General features: G+C 39.5%; 1 protein-coding gene across 1 annotated transcript in view; it reads right to left on the minus strand.

Annotated features, from left to right (window-relative positions):
* Positions 1-6,985: 6,985 nt before the first annotated feature.
* The window catches only part of EPDR1 (ependymin related 1), a 31,247-nt gene continuing 19,694 nt past the window's right edge, over positions 6,986-18,538 (minus strand). The window contains exons 2-3 of the mRNA XM_004385296.2: positions 8,409-8,617; positions 6,986-7,677 (exon numbers count right to left, since the gene is read on the minus strand). Coding sequence (XP_004385353.1) covers positions 7,481-7,677; positions 8,409-8,617 — 406 coding nt within the window. The 3' untranslated portion in view covers positions 6,986-7,480. The remainder of the gene's footprint in view (positions 7,678-8,408; positions 8,618-18,538) is intronic.

Raw genomic sequence — 18,538 nt, forward strand, 5'->3', positions numbered from 1 at the left:
AAACAAAGGTAGGAGGTATCTAACATTTTGAGTGTCTATTACTCACAGAGCCATGTGCTACATACTTTATAAATGTTATTTCATTTAATTCTAACAAAAAACCTTTCGAGGAGGAAACGGAATGGAGATTGGGTCATAGCGAGTTTAAATAATTATCCAAGGTCACACAGTGGTAATAAGAGAACAAATTGGTGTTTAAAGTCAGGTATGTATGATCTCAAACCCACCCTAGTTCTTCCTGTTACACCACAGTCTTCCTCTGAGGCTGACATATGCTTAGTTAAGATACTGGTATATAAACCAGAATAACAAGGCATTATTTTACAGTGGTGTTTTTAAACTTTCTGTAAGTAGAATATTTAAATCTCGCATTTAGAGCACTCACTCATGATAATAAATTATTGGAAAAGCAAAAGTTCTAATCAACAGGGGGATTCAGCTGGTCTTAGTGAGTAATTCTTCCAGGCCAGCAAGTTTATTGAATTCTCCTTGACCCACAGGCCTGGCCAAATCTCTCTCTCTTTCGAATGTTCCCCTTCTTTCAGGTTGGCTACTGCCTTGGCCAGCCAAGTTCACGGGAAGACAGCATTAGGCCCCAAGGCAATATTTTCTTCCTGTGTCTCTGCTCTTTTTCTTCTAGTGCCTGTGGGTGTGCTCCATGTGCCCTTCTGCTGACCTGGGAGTGGTGAGAGCTACTTGAGCTGGGACTTGTAGTAGAATGGACAGACCGAGTAATGTAGCCTGCTTTGGCCTCCACTTCCTCCACTTCGTCTAGCCTAGTTCACCAGAATTCTATGTCAGTATTTGAGGCCAAATCCCCAGCTAAATAATGGTGATGATTTGCTTGGCTCTATCTTCTGAGCTTGTTCTTCTGTGATCCTTGACAGGGAGAATGAAGTAAAATTTAGGTATTCCTGGATATTGGCCCAAGTAACAATGTATGATTTTAATCTCATAATTGTCCCCAACATTCTCTATAAGTCTGCCAGATTCAGTGTTTTTCTCTCCTGGACACAGTTAAATAAATACTGCCAAATCCTTGGTCTTACATTCCCTAACTAAACTCCACGTAAACCAAGATTGTTTTGCTAAAACACTTTGTCTTCAGACAAAGTGATAACATTCCAGCATTTGTTCACATCAGGCCCATTCTGATTATGTCTTGCTGAGACTGCATTCCAATGGTAATCTTGCTTTAACTGGACCTTATGATTTCTCCAGTTTTTTAGCCCTGAATTTTCAGACCTTCTTTTCCAGTGGCTTAAATGGAGCCTTGGTGGCGTAGTGGTTAAGCCTTCAACTGCTAACCCAAAGGTCCGCAGTTCGAATCCACCAGCCGCTCCTTGTAAACTCTATGGAGAGTCAGAATTGACTCCACAGCAAAGGGTTTGCTATACTGGGAGGCGATTATGAAAGTCGTTGTTAAGTGAAAGGAGGTTTAACCTGTAAGAAATTTCCTGAAAGCCTTCACCTTTACTGGGCCTGAGACATCACTTTTCTTACTCCCATAATCCTGATTTACACCATAAGGTCACTAAAATTAACTAAGTTCATGCAAGATAAGCAGTCTACTTCTTCATTTTATTATCCCTGAGCGCTCAGGGAAGCTACAGGTACTGAGGGAGGGTCAGTTAGCACCTAAGAGTTCTGCAAAAGCAACCCAAAACCAAACCAAACCCATTGCCATCGAGTCAATTCCAACTCATATCAACCTATAGGACAGAGTAGAACTGCCCCATAGGATTTCCAAGGCTATAATCTTTACAGAAGCAGACGGCCACATCTTTCTGTCGCGGAGCAGCTAGTGTGTTCCAACCACCAACCTTTTGGTTAGCAGCGAAGAGATTAACCACTGTGCCACTAGGGTTCCTTTACTCAAGGGCTCTGATTAAAAAAAAGAGGTTAAATAGCAATTACTGATTATACATGCCCACCAACAAATGTGATTATGGGATGTTTCAGAAATAACTTTCATCACAGTCTTTTTTCCATCAAATTTTCCAATTTAGTCTTTACAGATTTTTATTTTTCCTTGAAGAGAAGCTAACATTTTATGATGGAATTTAATGGGAAACTAGGCTTTGCTAAAATTTACTTATTCTGTATAAGAGCACAGATACACCATGACACCACAGAAGGGTACCATTTTTACCACTAGGAGTAAAACAAAACCAAGAGTCCCTAATTTCTATGATATGTATACAACTACCCAAATGTTTAGCCCAAAGCTATGCTATTAATCAGACACGCTTGTGGATTTAGTTAACTGGGAACTTTGCGATAGTTTAGGTTCTCCTGGTTGGGAAGCTAGTACCAATGTTTTTGCAACATCCACTTTCCTCCAGGCTGACAGAGAAAACTGATCAACTATGGTGGAGAAGTTACTGAAAAGGGCACTTAGGTTTGGAAAACCATCCCAGACAATAATAGATAACCCCTTGATTTATTATTTGTTTGATTTAATACTTTTCTTTATTGGAACTATAGCACTCAGGTAAAAATTATAACTATAGCAGTCATGTTTTAGTAAGCAGAGTACATATTTTGCCATCAAAATTATCCTGATGAAAGAAAAGAACACTTAGCTATGTGATTTGAATGATGTATGTTAAAATAAATGCACAATATGCCACTGAGAATGATATAACTGTGTCTTAGTCATCTAGTGCTGCTATAACAGAAATACCACAAGTGGATGGCTTTAACAAAGAGAAGTTTACGCTCTCATAGTCCAGTAGGCTACAAGTCCAAATTCAGGGCATCAGGTCCAGGGGAACACTTTCTTTGTTGGCTCTGCAGGAAGGTTTGTGTCATCAATCTTCCCTTGGTCTGGGAGCTTCTCAGCACAGGAACCGCAGGTCCAAAGGACGCGCTCTACTCCCGGCACTGCTTTCTTGGTGGTATGAGGTTCCCATGTCTCTCTCCTCGCTTCTCTCTTTTATATCTCAAAAGAGATTGGCTTAAGACAACTATCTAATCTTGTAGACCTCATCAGTATAACTGACGCTAATCCATCTTATTACATCATAGTGATTGAATTTACAACACATAAGGAAATCACATCAGATTACAAAATGGTACACAATCATACAATACTTGGAATCATGACCCAGCCAAGTTGACAGATATTTTTGGGGAACACAATTCAATCCATGACAAACTGCAACCACAGCATAGCAAACACACACACACGCAAATACTCAGATAACTTAAATACTGTGCATATTGCATTCACTGCAAATTATTCCTAAATTATAAAACAGTTATAGCCCACTCCTTGATTGCCAGGGCTACATTACATTTCCCAACTTTAAATATGAAATACATATGGGAAATATGTTAATTTTTGTTTTAATGAAAACTATATGAATTTAAAAATTGAGATATCATAAAGTACGCATCACTCTCCCTGAATAAAGTATACAACAAATTACAGGCCTGTGGAACTGAGCTAATAATTCTGCTTTAAAACAAATATAAATGAACTATATTTTAGTTATTATTATCCTCATGTAGGTCTCAAAAGATTATTGCTGCTAGAATGTTCATGATGAAAGTTAAGGTTGTCTGTTAAAGAGGTATTTGTGACAAGGCCTTTGAATCTCTTATACATTTTTCTAAGTATTTGGCTGGGAAGGCTCATTTTTTCACCCAGTTTAACTCAAGTTATTTTTACTCAGCAAAATGACAAGCACGCTATTCCTGCATTGAAGGTGCTTCCTGAAGATGGAAGATGACAAGATACGCGTATCTGAAAATGGAAAAACACTCTAGAATGGTACAAGCAGAATACTCTGGTGAAGTGACTCAGAATAACAGGAACACTGAGCGGGTGGAGTTCATAAAGGAGATTCAGCAAGAAGTGAGCATTGAATTGAGTTTTTAAATGGTGTAGAATTTAGCTGGGTGGAAAATTAAGAACATTTCATGGAAATTTCATGGAAAAATTTCCTCAGAAACTGAGTCTTTTTGATCACCTTGAAATATTCAAAGAGTTTTTAAATGTGTTCCAAGTTTAGGAAATGCAGCATTATCTCAATTAGCAAAGCTTCTTGAAAGAGAGTCACCTTGATAATAGAACATTTGGGGACAGGAAAGTCAAGCCCATTAAATGGGCTGTTATCACAGGGCTGGGGCTTCTTTAGCAACACAATTGAAGGCAGAGGGTAGGGGCACATCCCAGTGCTATGCAGGGATACTGGCAATTTGGAAGTGGGAAAACCGTCTTGAGAGAGGTGGAAATAATTTGCTCCAATGTAGCGCAAAAGGTCAGAGACATATAAGGTAGGGAATCCACAAAATCATACCCAACCCTACCTAGTTCATATCCACTATCAGCAATGCCATGTTTGCTGATAAGTGAGACACCAGAGGCTTGTTTCTCTTCGTTTATAGGTATCAGTCTCTTCTCAATTTCATAGCCCTCTTCGTTTTTTCTACAGTGGTTACTAGGGAGTTTTTATACAAGGCTGGTGACTAAGGAAACCTGCCTGCCACTCAGAGGTATTGCAGGTCTCACTTCTCAGGTTCTGGTGGCAGTTGGAGAAAGAGAGGGCAGTGCCAAATGGTGAAACTGGAAAGAGAAGGGGCCATTGCATACCACAGGAAGGAGGCCCCTGTTTATTTTTATGCAGGGGAGAAGACAGGAGCAGGGCACCATCAGGTCTGCATTGAGGTCCCCACCAGAGGTAAAATCCTTCTGTAAGGGTGACTTTTCATGCCTTTCTGTGAAGTGGTTTAATTACTGAAATAGGCCTCAACTGAAAAATGAAAGGGCACCCACTTCGTATATCCCTGGATAAAATAAAAAGTTTCCCTCCTTTCTCCTTTGAGTGGGGATGTGGATCAGAACAGGCAAAGACAAAGTTCTTAGAGGGCCAAGGGAAAAAGGGCAGTTGGGTAGGAGAGGGGCCTTTCTCTGGTAGAGAGCTAGGAAGCAAGGCAAACACTGTCACGAAGGCTTTATCAGGCTGGACAACCTCGGGCAAAGATGTAAAATTCTTCCCAGTCTGTGCATTCCAAACACCTGCCTTGGCTGAGGTTTGTCCCTGCTCTACTACTCCAGCAGAGGCCCTGGGTGGTACAAACGGTTAACATACTTGGCTGCCAACCGAAGTGTTAGAGGTTTGAGTCCACCCAGAGATGCCTCAGAAGAAAGGCTTGGTGATCTACTTCTGAAAAATCAGCTGTTGAAAACCCTGTGGAGCCCAGTTCTACCCTGCCATACATGGAGTCGCCGTGAGTTAGACTCACCTTGATGGCAACTGATTTTGTCCCTGCTCTGTGACTCCAACAAACCGCATGGACACTGAAGATAATAAGTGTTCAGTAATTTGTTTATGATTGAATGACTTAATGAATCAATGAACAGAGGATGGCTTCTAGGAGAAAGAGCCAGGGCAATGTCACAGGTTACAAAAATCTTGCAAAGGACAGAGATGTTAAGAGCCTGGACTTTGGTGGCGGCTGAGGGGTGGTGAAGAGGCAGCAGCTGTAAGAATTATTCAGATGAAGGTCAGGATATGATTGCCTGTGGGGACTGAAGAAAAAGAAAGATTAAGAATGATTTTGCAGCTTCCAAACCAGGCAACTGGACTTTAGGGAAGGTGAGGAGGACTGCAGGCTTTTGAGAGAGGATGACGAATTTGGATTAGATCAAGTGAAGCCCTTTTTATTTATTAGAGAAGAATTTTAACTCCCTTATAGCCAAGATGATCTATATTTATTACAAAAAAAAATTAAAGAACACTTTGAAATGCAATTAAATTTGTTTATTGAAATTGTGAGTAATACAGATTGTTTTCGGTATAATATAGGCGTCACACATTTCTCCTGGTAACTAAAGAACATCAATGGCCAGCTAAAAAACACAAAATTAGAAGAACCTAGAATAGTACACTTTTTATTAATGGAAGTGTCCCTAGAGATCAGCAAATCCAACCACCCCATTTAACAGATAAGGAAACTGGAGAAGCTAGCATTCTTCACTCTACAAATACTTAGGGCACTGTGTGCCAGGCACTTGCTTGGTGCTGGGGATAGAAAAGTAAACAGAACACAGTACCCGTACTCACGAAGCTCATAGCCAGGACAGTGGAGGACAGTGTCCAGTGTCCAGTAAGTGAGAAATTATCACACAATGTAATAAGTATTGTGAGACAAGCATGCCCAAGGTGCCAGGTGCTCTTAACGCAGGCTTGGGAGCAACTCCCAAAGAGGGTGAAGTATGAGCTGAGCTGGGAAGGATAAGCAGAAGTCAGCCAGACAAGGAGGTCGTGGAACCGTGTCCCAGGAAGACCAGACCACAGGTGAAGGCCAAGGTGAGGGAAAGCATAGTGCATTTAGTTAACCCCAGGAGTCAGAGTGCAAGGGAATTCTAGTTCTGGATTTAGGATAGGTAGGCTCCTGGCTCCCAGTTGGATGCTATCCTTAACATTCTATCTGTTGCTATTGACAAGTCTCTGATGATTCCGCACAGATAGTAGTAATAATCTTGCATAGAAAAAAAAGCAGCACTGATGGTTCATGCTTACTCAGGTATAGATATGAAGATTTTCCTGAACTCTCTTGATTAAAATGTCTCTACAAGAATCATTACTTCATATTATAGCTTTTCATTTCCTTCTAAAATGTTCATATCACTCAGGTCATGCTATAAAGCTCTTACGTCTGGAAGGGATTTTAAGGGATCCTTTTGACAGGGGAGAAGGGAGTGCAGGGGTGGGAGAGGGCAGTGGGAGCAGTCCACAACCCTGGTGCAGGGAATAAAGGGGTCATTGTCTTTAGAGACAGAGTCTCAGGGTAGTGCAAAGAGTTAATGAGCTTAGCTGCTAACTCAAAGGTTGGAGGTTCAAGTCCACCAAGAGGTGCCTCATAAGAAAGGCCTGGTGCTCTACTTCTGAAAAATCAGTCATTGGAAACATTATGGAGCACAGTTCCACTCTGACACACATGGGTTGCCATGAGTCATAATCTGCTTGATGGCAATTTTTTTTGTTTTGTCTTTTTTTTTTTTCCTGTCTGTAAAGAATTTAAAACTTAATAATAAAACTGACCAAAATCATTCTGCTTACTATTATCACCAAGTAACATCAATTATCAGCAATGTTGGTAATAAAATACTCCTTCCCGCCAAGACAAACTGCTCCTGTAACTCCTTACCGCTTTGTACACCACCGCATTTAGTATATACCTGCACGCGCATATAAAACAGAACCCATGTGGCTTTAGAAATATAGAAAGTATCCATACCAGCCATCTATTCCGTTCATACTACCATATATTCACCATTCAATTTCATTTTGTAAACATGGATTGAGTAGTCAAAATCATACATACAGGGACCACACAGAAATGTTCATCTTCCTAAAATTATTGTATTTATTTCCAGTGACGATTCTCATCTCCTCAAATCTCAAATCACTTTCCAGCTGGGGTCACTACGCATAATGCCTGATGCTGTCTTTTCTGTGTGTACGAGTCACAGGGAGCAGTCCTCACTCATTCTCTCCGGCTGGGCCGTCTGGCACGTGCTCGGTGGCGTAAACACAGAGGGGTCTTTAATGCCTAAGTGTATGTCGAAGAACCGGGTGGACAATATCACACTATAATTTTTGGTAAAGGTTTCCTGCACAGGATAACAATCCTTGAGTGTATAAATGCCGATCCAGGTTTCATCTGTAAGAGAAAGTAAAGTTGACTTTTTAATATAGAAGACGGGCAAAGTGCCTGCATTTTTACAACAGTCTTTGGGGTAGGAGTACAGGCAGCCAAGCAGAGAACAGTTTCACGTCTAACAAACGCAGGCAGGTCTGGCACCCGGATGATGGTGCAGGTCAGGTCACTGCAACTTTAGGAAGTGATGTTGGGGGAGGAAAAGAAGCCACCCAATTCAAATCTGTGCCTTAGAAAAATGCCTTGCACATCACAGATCAGAACCAATGCTAAGTCCATAAAAGCCACAGTGGCAGAAAGGTACAGGTGGCACTAAAAGGTTAAGATGTTTCAAATATGTTGCTAATGTGACACAATTAGCAAAATACATGTGGGGACTTAAATGTGGTTTGTTGTTGTTGTTTTTTTAGTTGCTATAGAGACAATTCCAACTCATGGCAACAGAACTATTCCATAGGGTTTTCAAAGCTGGGACCTTTTGGAAGCAGATTGCCAGGACTATCTTCCAAGGCACCACTAGGTGAGTCTGAAATGCCAACCTTTCAGCTGATAAATGTCGAGCGCTTAACTATTTGTGCTACCCAGGGACTCAAATATGGTTTAAGCAAGTTAATTAACTTTATAAATTTCCCTAACAGCTACCTTCCTTAAAAGAATGGAACACTTTTTCCCATCATGCTTCCTGAGATACAGTGCTGGAATACTTTTTTTAATCCCAAAAGGGATGTCCTTACATGATCTGGCCGATTTCCGATTGGACCACTCCTGGACCATTATCTGCTCCTGAGGCCCCCCGATGGAGTACTGATCTTCAAATGTGGAATTCTGAGGAATGTCGAGTGGATCCCAGGGGTCCTGCAGGGTAATCTTTGAGCACTGCTTGGTGGCTTGTTCAATCTGAAACATCACTCTATCCTTATAGAGGAGAATATATTCAAAAAATCTGAAAGACAGATGAAAAGAAAATCGTTTATGACTTCACATTAGAATCATCATGCCTTTTACCAGCATAAAGGCCAAAAGCCTTTGCTATAAATGATTTTTCAAATACCAAAAAAAAGTTTTACTTTTTAGGCAGTCCTTCATTCGTATGTAAACAAAAGGCACATGAACAAGTTGAACACAAGACAACCAAAACTGGGAGGTCAGAATCCCATATGTACTCGATATTTAGCGAGTAGCTATTATATGCCAGACCGGGTGCTTAGGATACAAAAATGAGGAAGATAATGGCCCTGGGTTGTTAGGCTTTGGTGTGCAATGGTAGAATTCTCCCCTTCCATGCAGGAGACCTGGATTTAGATCTGGCCAATGCACCTCATGTGCAGCCACCAACCGTCTGTCAGTGGAGGGTTGTATGTTGCTATGATACTCAACAGGTTTCAGCAGAGCCTCCAGACTAAGATGGACTAGGAAGAAAAGCCAGGTGAGCTACCTCTGAAAATTAGCCGATGAAAACACTGTGGATCACAACAGTCTCATGATCATGGGGACAGTGTAGGACCAGGCAGCATTTCTCTTCATTACGCATGGGTTCATCATGAGTCAGGGGCCCACTCAGCAACTAACATGGCCCTGGGTTAACAGGTGGTTTGTGACCTTTCATTTAGCCTCAAGGACACAGAAGGATTTGACCTCCTTGCAGTCGAGGAATGATAGTAGTATAATGAGTCCAGGATAAACAAGAACCCCACTGAGGATTGTACAGGACCAGGCATCATACCACATTGTCACATTTGTCTATCCGTCAGGAATAAAGTGTTTCGGTGAGACACAGCTGGGCTGAGAATGGTCTCTTCCCCTAAGGAGGCTACAACTACCAAGGACAAAAGGTGAAGGGACCCAGAGCTAATGGCTTCCCTCAGCTGAGCTTGTCTACAAATTCTCAGCCTCCTCTGGTGACCACATGCAGGCTCTACTTTCAGAGCAAGACTAAGGCTACATGGAAGCTGAGCCCGGGAGTCTCCAGACCTTCGCTCTGCCGTTACCAGGCTGCTGCGTTGCTGCGAGTCCTGAATCGTCTTGTAGCTCAGCAGTCTGGGTGCTGGGTGAAACCTGTTGTGTTTCCATGAGTTTGACTGTCATTCAAAACCTCAGATCACTGCTGCCGTGCACAGAGTGGGTGTTGCAGCTGTGACCTCAAAAAATGAAATTTGCAACACTTGAGGACAGAAAAGCCTAGAGAGGTGGCTTTTCATAGGCATCTAAATACAGCCAGCAAATTATCTGTGGTATCTGAGCTTCACGCCCACCAGAGGAGCCTTTAGGGAGGCGTGTTCTGCCAACCCAAATCCAAGCTGAAATTTATTTTCTTCATAAAAAAATGTTATAAATGATAGCTATCTGTATGGTCAAAGTTGTGCTCCTATTAGTATTACGCTTCAGGTTTCCACAAGCTTTTATGAGAGTATAAGCATGACCTGATGTTATATATTTAGATATATCCTCCTTATTCCAGAAATGATTTGAGATGGCTTGCAAGGGCAACACTCAAGTGAGAGTGAATGTAGAAAGAAAAGTAAGTGTGCAGCTTATGAGATACTGCCAACTTCTTGTAATATACATGCAGGGCTCACACAAAACTGTTTAAGCCTTTTGAAGGCTTTTAGGGTTGGATTGCCACTGTTTTCTCCCAGGCAGTTAAGTCAAGTCCCTGGCACATCAGAGTCTAAACATTCATTGAAGGAATACAGAAACATAAACGTGAACTTTCAGAACATGAACCATTCATAAATATCTTTTGAATGGAATCTTTGCCCATATCACATGGAATCTTTGTCAATGCACAAATCCTGTTTTGTGATACTTTTAATGACAGTGGGCCACCCATGATACCTCTCTATGGTATAACCACAGAGATAGTTGTCTTCATCCTTCTCCTCCTCCTCCTCATCGTCATCTGATGTTTTCCCATGTTCTAGGTCTCTACGCTAGTCATTCCTAGCTTTTGCTGAAACTCAAGTTCTGTCCTTCTCAACCTATAGTGATTTTAGCCTGGAGGCTATGAGCAATGTGCAGCTGCCCCCCTAAATCCACAGTGTCACAGAAATGGGCCTTGGGAGTTGGTGTTTATAATAATGATCTAGCTACTCTCACCAGAGCTTACTGGACCAGAGCTGGATATGTGACCCAGGGCTGAACAATCCGATTCTTTACCCTGGAAATGTGCAATTGTGATGGAAGGTCTACTAGTCACGTGGAAGGACATGGCATGCAAACTCCAAAGCCTTTAGTGGCTATTTTACAAGTGAACTGAGTAAGAGAAAACAATGAAGAGAGAAGCAGAGATAAGAAAGAGCAACCTGGGATTCCAATAGCTTTTCATTTCCTGGATTCATTTCTTTTCTGAGCCTTGGTGCCTGGAGACCCCCACCTCTTCACAGGTATAATAAGCAACCAGTTGCTATTGAGTCAGTTCTGACTCATGGCAACCCTATGTGTCTCAGAGTAGAACTGTGCTCCACAGGGTTTTCAATGGCTGATTTTTTGGAAGTAGAACACCAGGCCTTTCTTCTAAGGCACTTCTGGGTGGCATCTCTGGTTAACCATTTGCACCACCCAGAGACTCTGCATAGTTATTATTATGTCATTGCTGTGTGCTGTTGAATCGATTACGACTCATAGGGACCCTATATGACAGAGTAGAACTGCCCCATAGGGTTTCCTAGGCTGTAATCTTTATGGGAGTAGATCACCAAGTCTCTTCTTCTGGGGAGCCACCGGATGAGTTTGAACTGCTGACCTTTCAGTTAGCAGCTGAGCGCTTAACCATTGTGCCACCAGGGCTCCTATAATTATTATACATTTCCTAATAAACGTTCTGTTTTTGCTTTTGATTTTGTGCTACTCGTGACTAGAGAGTCGTTTCTAATGTTGCTGAGGACCCCACTGTTTCACCTACTGCCCTGGGAGATGGCTGCCCATGCAGTTGTGCTGGGAGAGCCTGGCAGGGCACTCTGTAGAACCAGGGATCGTGAAGACCTGGTCAGTCACCTGCCAAGCAAAGGAAGGGGGGCAGCGGGAAATGAAATTGGACAACTTCACAGGATTCCTGAGGCAGCTCTGCTCATAAGCAGAAATAAAACTTAACTTTAAAATGAGAATGCTAGACCTAAAATAATTATTCCAAAAGGTTAACATTTGTTAAATCCAGGTAGTGTGAATGCAGGAATTTGTTCTGGTATACTCTGTACTTTTCTGTGTTTTTGAAATATTGAATTAAAAAAAAAAGAGAGAGAGCATAGTTTGATATCGAGGTTATGTTGACTCTACCTTAAGACTGATAATTTAATAAGAAACAAAATAGAAGCATATAACTCATTTTTTAAAGTACACATGTGGATATAAATGCCAGTACAGTCTCATGAGAAATTTTGGAAAAGAAAAATTTAATGATGCTGTAGTGGCTTGTATGATTTATATGAACATATTAACAGTTAAGATTTAAGGTTCTCATCACAAATAAGATACTGAATCTGGAGTCCAATAGGGCCATAAGGTCAAAATGCAGAGATCAGCCAAGGTTGAAATGACTCATCAGCCTAGGATGCTGTGCAGTAATAACTTGTAGAACCAAAGAACGAACAAATTTAAACAGAAACCAGATCCCAGGAGACGAGGTCAAAGCTGGGCTCTGCAGGGAGATAGTCAAAGAGGACCAGAGGCACAAACCACACCCTTGGGGTACAGTCAAACCAGGTGAGGAGATGGAATCGGTGAGTAGGACCAGAGAGACAGTCCAGCCCTGGGACAACAAAGGCAGAGTCATGCAACTTCGGCCTCTTCCCCGGCCAGACACCAACCAAAGCATGATTCCCGAGGTAGGGTGGTTGAGAGTCCCCACAAAGGCCTAGCCCAAGGCCTTCACTGTGAGCAAGGTCAGGCTCCCTAGGCCCCTTCAAGGGGTCAGAGGGCAGAACTCTCCATGGTAACCACAAAGCGTAGGAGGGGCGCAGCAACCCATTTTGCCTCTCACCATGTGGGAAAGAGGATTTTTTGTTGCTGTTCTCAGGTTGCATTGACAATTTCTATTGTTTTTTGCAAAGTCATTTTCCTAAAAATTAGGTTCTTCCATCCCCATGCTTTCCAAAACATTGGAAAGCTACAGAAGCTTTCTTTTGAAAATAGGTTTACTATTTTTGTAGAACTGGTTCTAGCTTGATGTTAAAAAAAAAAAAAAAAAAAAAAAAAATTTGAACAAGATAGGAATGAAAAAGGAAGTAAAAGTTGCCTAGAAGACAGATGAAGTCCCATTCCACTACTAATACTACTATCTTTGATCATTAAGTTACATGGTGACAAGATATCTTGTTATAAAAGTGCCTCCCTTTGTAATTACCAAGTAATCTGTGCGTGATACTTTGTTATACTGGAAATATCCTGATTCCCAATACCTGCCACCTAATGCTTTTAGATAAAACCATTTCCTGAATCAATTATTACCCTGGGGGTTGGAGATTGGTTATTTTCTTATTATTATTCCTTCATTATTTTCAGCTGGCATTCATCTGTAAAGAAGAGTTTTGTTTCAATCAACTGGGATGAACCACAGTTCTTAATAAAAAGTCAGAGTAAATGGTTAATACCTGCTCCTTATTAATTTTAAAAGTAAGGAGTTGGTATAATAGTCACCTCCATTGGTATAGCCAATGTGTGTCTCTCTCTCATTGACTATCACTCTGAATCCATTGGTTTTTGTTTATTCTATGTAATAAAATAAATTCAAGTCATTCTTTATGATGCTCAAATTGTCCTAAATTCAGTCAGTAGGAACTCCTTTGAGCCTTCTGACATAATCCCATTAATCTTTGAGTGCTTCCTGGCTTTCTGGGACCACAAGACGTCCCAGACTTACCTTGTACTTTCCCTGCCCCAGACATGAAATCGACCATTTCTCTAAGGAACCTTGATTACAATTAGTGAGAAATGGAATTTAGAAACTAGGAGTTAGGCACTAGGTGTGCTCATCATCAGTGGGTTCCCCACATCATTTTGTTTTTATATTTGTATCTCTTTTCTCTTAGAATATCACGGTTCCTAATAACATTAGCAAATTTACTTATTCACTTTACCCTGCAATAGTTTTTCAAAATGATCATTTCAAAACTATTATCAAAAATAGAACTACTAAGTGAAGTTTAAGATTTCATTCCAAGTTGCTTGGGACTCTATGCTCGCTGGGTGTGCTGACTAAAGACCACTCTCTAGGTGAACTATCTGAAATGACCATTTGTAAATTCTTCCTTCAAGGCCAGTGCCACTTTGGAGACTGGTGTTGGAATGAACATCCTGGAGCCAGGGGTTCAGGTGGGGAACAGCAGCAACCTCAGCAACAGCCCTCAGGTGGTAACAGACATGGATGGAATGACATTAACCAGAGATACTCCAGTGTGATCCAGCCAACCAATTTCTCCAAATCCATACCATGGTGGTGGTGGGGGAGGCAACAGAGATCAAGGGAAGCCCTCATTAGGTTCTTTTGAGTCTAGAACTTCAGCTAGCTGGAAACAGGGAGTTTGGATTGTCTCAGAATCCATTTTTTTCACTTAGCCTTGATGAACAGAAAGAAGAAAAGAAATTTCTGGAAGGAATTATAAAATGTATAGAGGTTGGGGAATCATCAGGGCAATGGCTGTTTTCTGTCTATTCACCAATGAAAAAGGAACCTAATATTTCAGGCTTTTATTGCTATGAAATTCCTGGTAAAGACTTCAAAAAACTAGTATTAAGTTTTCTCAAAGAGATAAAGGAAAACACAGGAAAATTTCTAGAAGAATTCAGGAAAACAATACAAGAACAAAGTGAGAAACTGAATAAAGAGACAAAAGCCTTAAAAAACAACTAGAAATTACAAAGCTTAATAATAAAATAACAGAAATAACTCCATGGATGTTCACAGAAGTAGAATACAAATATTGGAAGGAAGAGTCAGTAAAACAGAAGGTAAAATGTTGAAATTATTCAGTTTGAGAAACAAATAGAAAAAAGAATGGAGAAAAATGAACAGAGCTTAAGGGTTATATGGGACACCATCAAGAGAAACAATATACATATAATGGGAATTCCAGAAGAAGAAGAAAGTAAAAAAAGTACAGAAAAAATTTTTGAAGAAATAATGGCAGAAAACTCCCCAAATATCATGGAAGATGAGAAAATTTTCATCCAAGAAGCTCCACTTACCCCATATAGGTTAAACCCTAAGATAACTACACCAAGACATATCATAATCAAACTTTCCAAACCCAAGGTAAACAATTTTGAGAGCAACACGAGAAAAGCAAAATATCACCTAGAAAGGGACCTCAATAAGATTAAGTGCTGATTTCTCATCAGAAACTATGCAGGCAAGAAAGCAATGGGATGACATATACAAAATCTTGAAAGAAAAGAACTGTCAACCAAGAATAATATACCCAACAAAACTGTCATTCAAAAATAGGCGAAATAAGGACATTTCCAAATAAACAGAAATTGAGGGAATTTGTAACCACCAGACCAGCTCTACAAGAAATATTAAAAGGAGTTATCCAGAAAGAAAACCAGACACCCACCAGCCAACAACCCAAAGTAATGACACCTAACAGCCACCTGAACACATACAACAACAAAATAAATTCAAAATGAAATTACAGGGAATCTGAGATAAAGTTGTAACTGAAATGACAACATCAAAATAAATGGGGGGATGATTGGGGTAGATATAGAATTTTCACGTGTTGAGGAAATTAAGGCAGTTTCAAGATGCATCAGATTGTTTTAAATGTAGGATGTTAAATTTAAACCTCATAGTAACCACAGAGAAAGTAAATAAATCTACTCACCAAAATAAAGTTGGGAAACAAAAACTCAGTAATCACAAAAACAACAATAGTAAATAAAAGGAAAAAAGAAATCTATATTTAAAAAGAACTCAGGCTTGAAGGTAAAGAGGAACAAAGAAGCCATCAATCTCACAAAAAGAAAAGTATAACAAAATGGCTGAAGTAAACCCTTCTCTATCGATAATTAGATAAAAGGGTCAATTCACCAAGAAGACATAACAACTATAAATATCTACACACCTAACGTCTGAGTCCCAAAATTTATAAAGCAAACTCTAACAGAATTAAAGGGAGAAATAGATCTACAATAATGCTAGGAGACTTAATACACCATTTTTGATGATGGATAGAACAACTAGAAAGAAAAGGAATAAAGAAACCGAAGACCTGAGTAACATCATTAACCCACTGGATCCAACAGACATACATAGAACACACCAACCAACAGTAGTACACATAAATTCTTCTCCAATGCACATGGGTCATTCTCCAGAATACGCCCTATTTTTGGACACAAAGCAAATTTCAATAAATTTAAAAGATTGAAATAATACAAAACATCTTCTCTGACCATAATGGAATGAAGCTAGTAATCAATAACAAGAATAATAAGGAAAAATAAATAAATTTATGGAAACTAAATAACACACTACTAAAAAACCAATGAGTGATAGAACAAAACAAAAATGACATTAAAAACACACTTAGAATTAAACAAAAATGAAAACACAGCATACCAGAACCTTTGGCAGGCAGTGAAAGCAGCGCTCAGAGTGAAATTCAAAGATATTTTTATAATAATACTAACACATTAATTGCCATTTTTACTGTGTTGACATTTGCACTGATGGTGTGAAAGCATTGATGAGTAAAACTGCTTGAATCTTAGCCTGAATCAAGGCAGAAGCACCAAATTGTATTACTATAGTAGTCACAATAAAAAAAAAAAATTATATGTCAGTTTCACTTGCAAATCGTTGCTGAAGAGATAAAAATTACTAATTTTATCAAATCTTGACCTTGGAGTACACATCTTTTTAGTATCCTATGTGACAAAATGGGAGGTACACTTAATGTGCTTTGCTTCATACACAAGTATGCTAGTTTAATTGTGTGGTTGTTTGAGTATTGAGCTGACCTAGCCACTTTTTTCACAGATCATTTTTGTTTGAAAGAACAACTAACAGAGAAACTATGGTTACTCAAACTTAAGCATTTGGCAGACATTTTCTCAAATGGATAAAATGTGTGACCAATCGAAAAAAAAACTGGCACTGTTTACTGCCAATGACAAAATTCAAGCTTTCAGGCAGAAATTAGGATTATGGAGAACTCTTTTCTGCCACCATGAACTTGACAGCTTCTGTTCTAATGAGATAGGTGGTGACAGTAACAATTGTGAATTTTTTTATATTGTGTAATGTCATATGTCAACATTCAGAAATTCTGCTTAAGTTGGTGAAAAAATATTTTCCAAATGACTGGTGTATGATGTTACAAAATTATGCATGGCTAAAAATCCATTCTGAGTGCAAGAGAGACCCGTGAGCTTTAATGTAATAGTCTATAAAGTTTATTAATGTGGTTTGAGTCCTCATTATAACTAACCTTCAGGAAAATGCGATTTTTTAAGTTTTCAAGAAGTATATTCACAACTATCTGGGATGATATTAAAGTCTTCCTTTTCCTCTTAAGCCAAAAATATCCCCTGAATCGTCTTAAAATCAAACAATCATCTAGCTTAACCAGTAAAGAATGTCTGCCTTGAGCAATATGCTCTTTCAAGGACTATCTATATGGGGTCAAACTGACAACAATAACTCAAAAGATTAGATAGGAAACTTAGGGGGCAGTGAGTTTATGTTAATGGGGGAAGAACAACTCAGAAAAGGAGGGTGAGAATGGTTGCACAACTCAAAAAACACGATCAATGTCACTGAATCATACGTGTAGAAACTGTTGAATGATGTATGTTTTGCTGTGTATATTCTCAACAACAAAATAAAATAAATCATAAAAAAAAAAGAAGATTTCATTGCAGGATTTTGTCCTTAGAATAGACCTTACTAGGAGTTAGAGTTGGTACTGTGTTAAAAATTCCTTTGGAATAATCTTATTCTCTGTGGTTATGTTTCCAGATTGGCATATCCTTAGGTTCATTAGTTTTCAGTTTGTTCTCATCTTAAAGATCTTACATTTTCCCTCTTTGATTTAATTTTATTGTTTAAATATGTAAAAATGTTCACGTTTCAAAACTATACAAAATATACAGATATAATTTTAGCTTTGAAACATGAACAGTTTTACATATTTAAAATAATAATTTACCCAAGTATTATTACCCCAAACCCCTTCCCCAAATCCCTTATATTCCTCATAGGGAACAATTTTCATTGGCTTCCATATTATTTTTCCTGTGTTTCTCTCGACAAAAAATAAGCAAATACATGTACAGATTCTTATTTCCCCTTTTTCTATACAGAAAAGTTAGCATACTACATACACTATTCTGTACCTTGCTTTTTTCACTCTTTACCTATACATAGAGATTGTCCTTATTCTTTTTATGGCTGCATAATATTTTCTTGTGTGTAAGTATCATCCTTTGTCTAATCAGTCTCCTACTGATGAATACTGGTTATTTCCAGTCTTTTGATAGTACCAAAAAACAACACAATGAATAATCTTGTGCTTGTTCTGTACTGGAGATGTATATTAAATTATTAGACGTGCAACTACTAGGTCAAAAGGTAAAAGCATTTGTAGTTTTGTTAAATATTATCTTATTCCCTTCCATAAACCAGTTGCCACTGAGTCGACTCCAACTCATGGCAACCCCACGTATGTCAGAGTAGAATTATGCTCCATAGGGTTTTCAGTGGCTGATTTTTTGGAAGTAGTATCGCCATGCCTTTCTTTTGAAGAGTCTCTGAGTGGACTCAAATCTCCAACCTTTCAGTTAGCAGCCGAGAACACTAAGCATTTGCACCACCCAGGGTCCCCACCCATTGCTGTCAAGTCGATTCTGACTCACAGCGATCCTA

The sequence above is a fragment of the Trichechus manatus genome, unplaced genomic scaffold, assembly GCF_000243295.1.
Source record: "Trichechus manatus latirostris isolate Lorelei unplaced genomic scaffold, TriManLat1.0 scaffold00137, whole genome shotgun sequence".
Classification (NCBI taxonomy): Eukaryota; Metazoa; Chordata; class Mammalia; order Sirenia; family Trichechidae; genus Trichechus; species Trichechus manatus.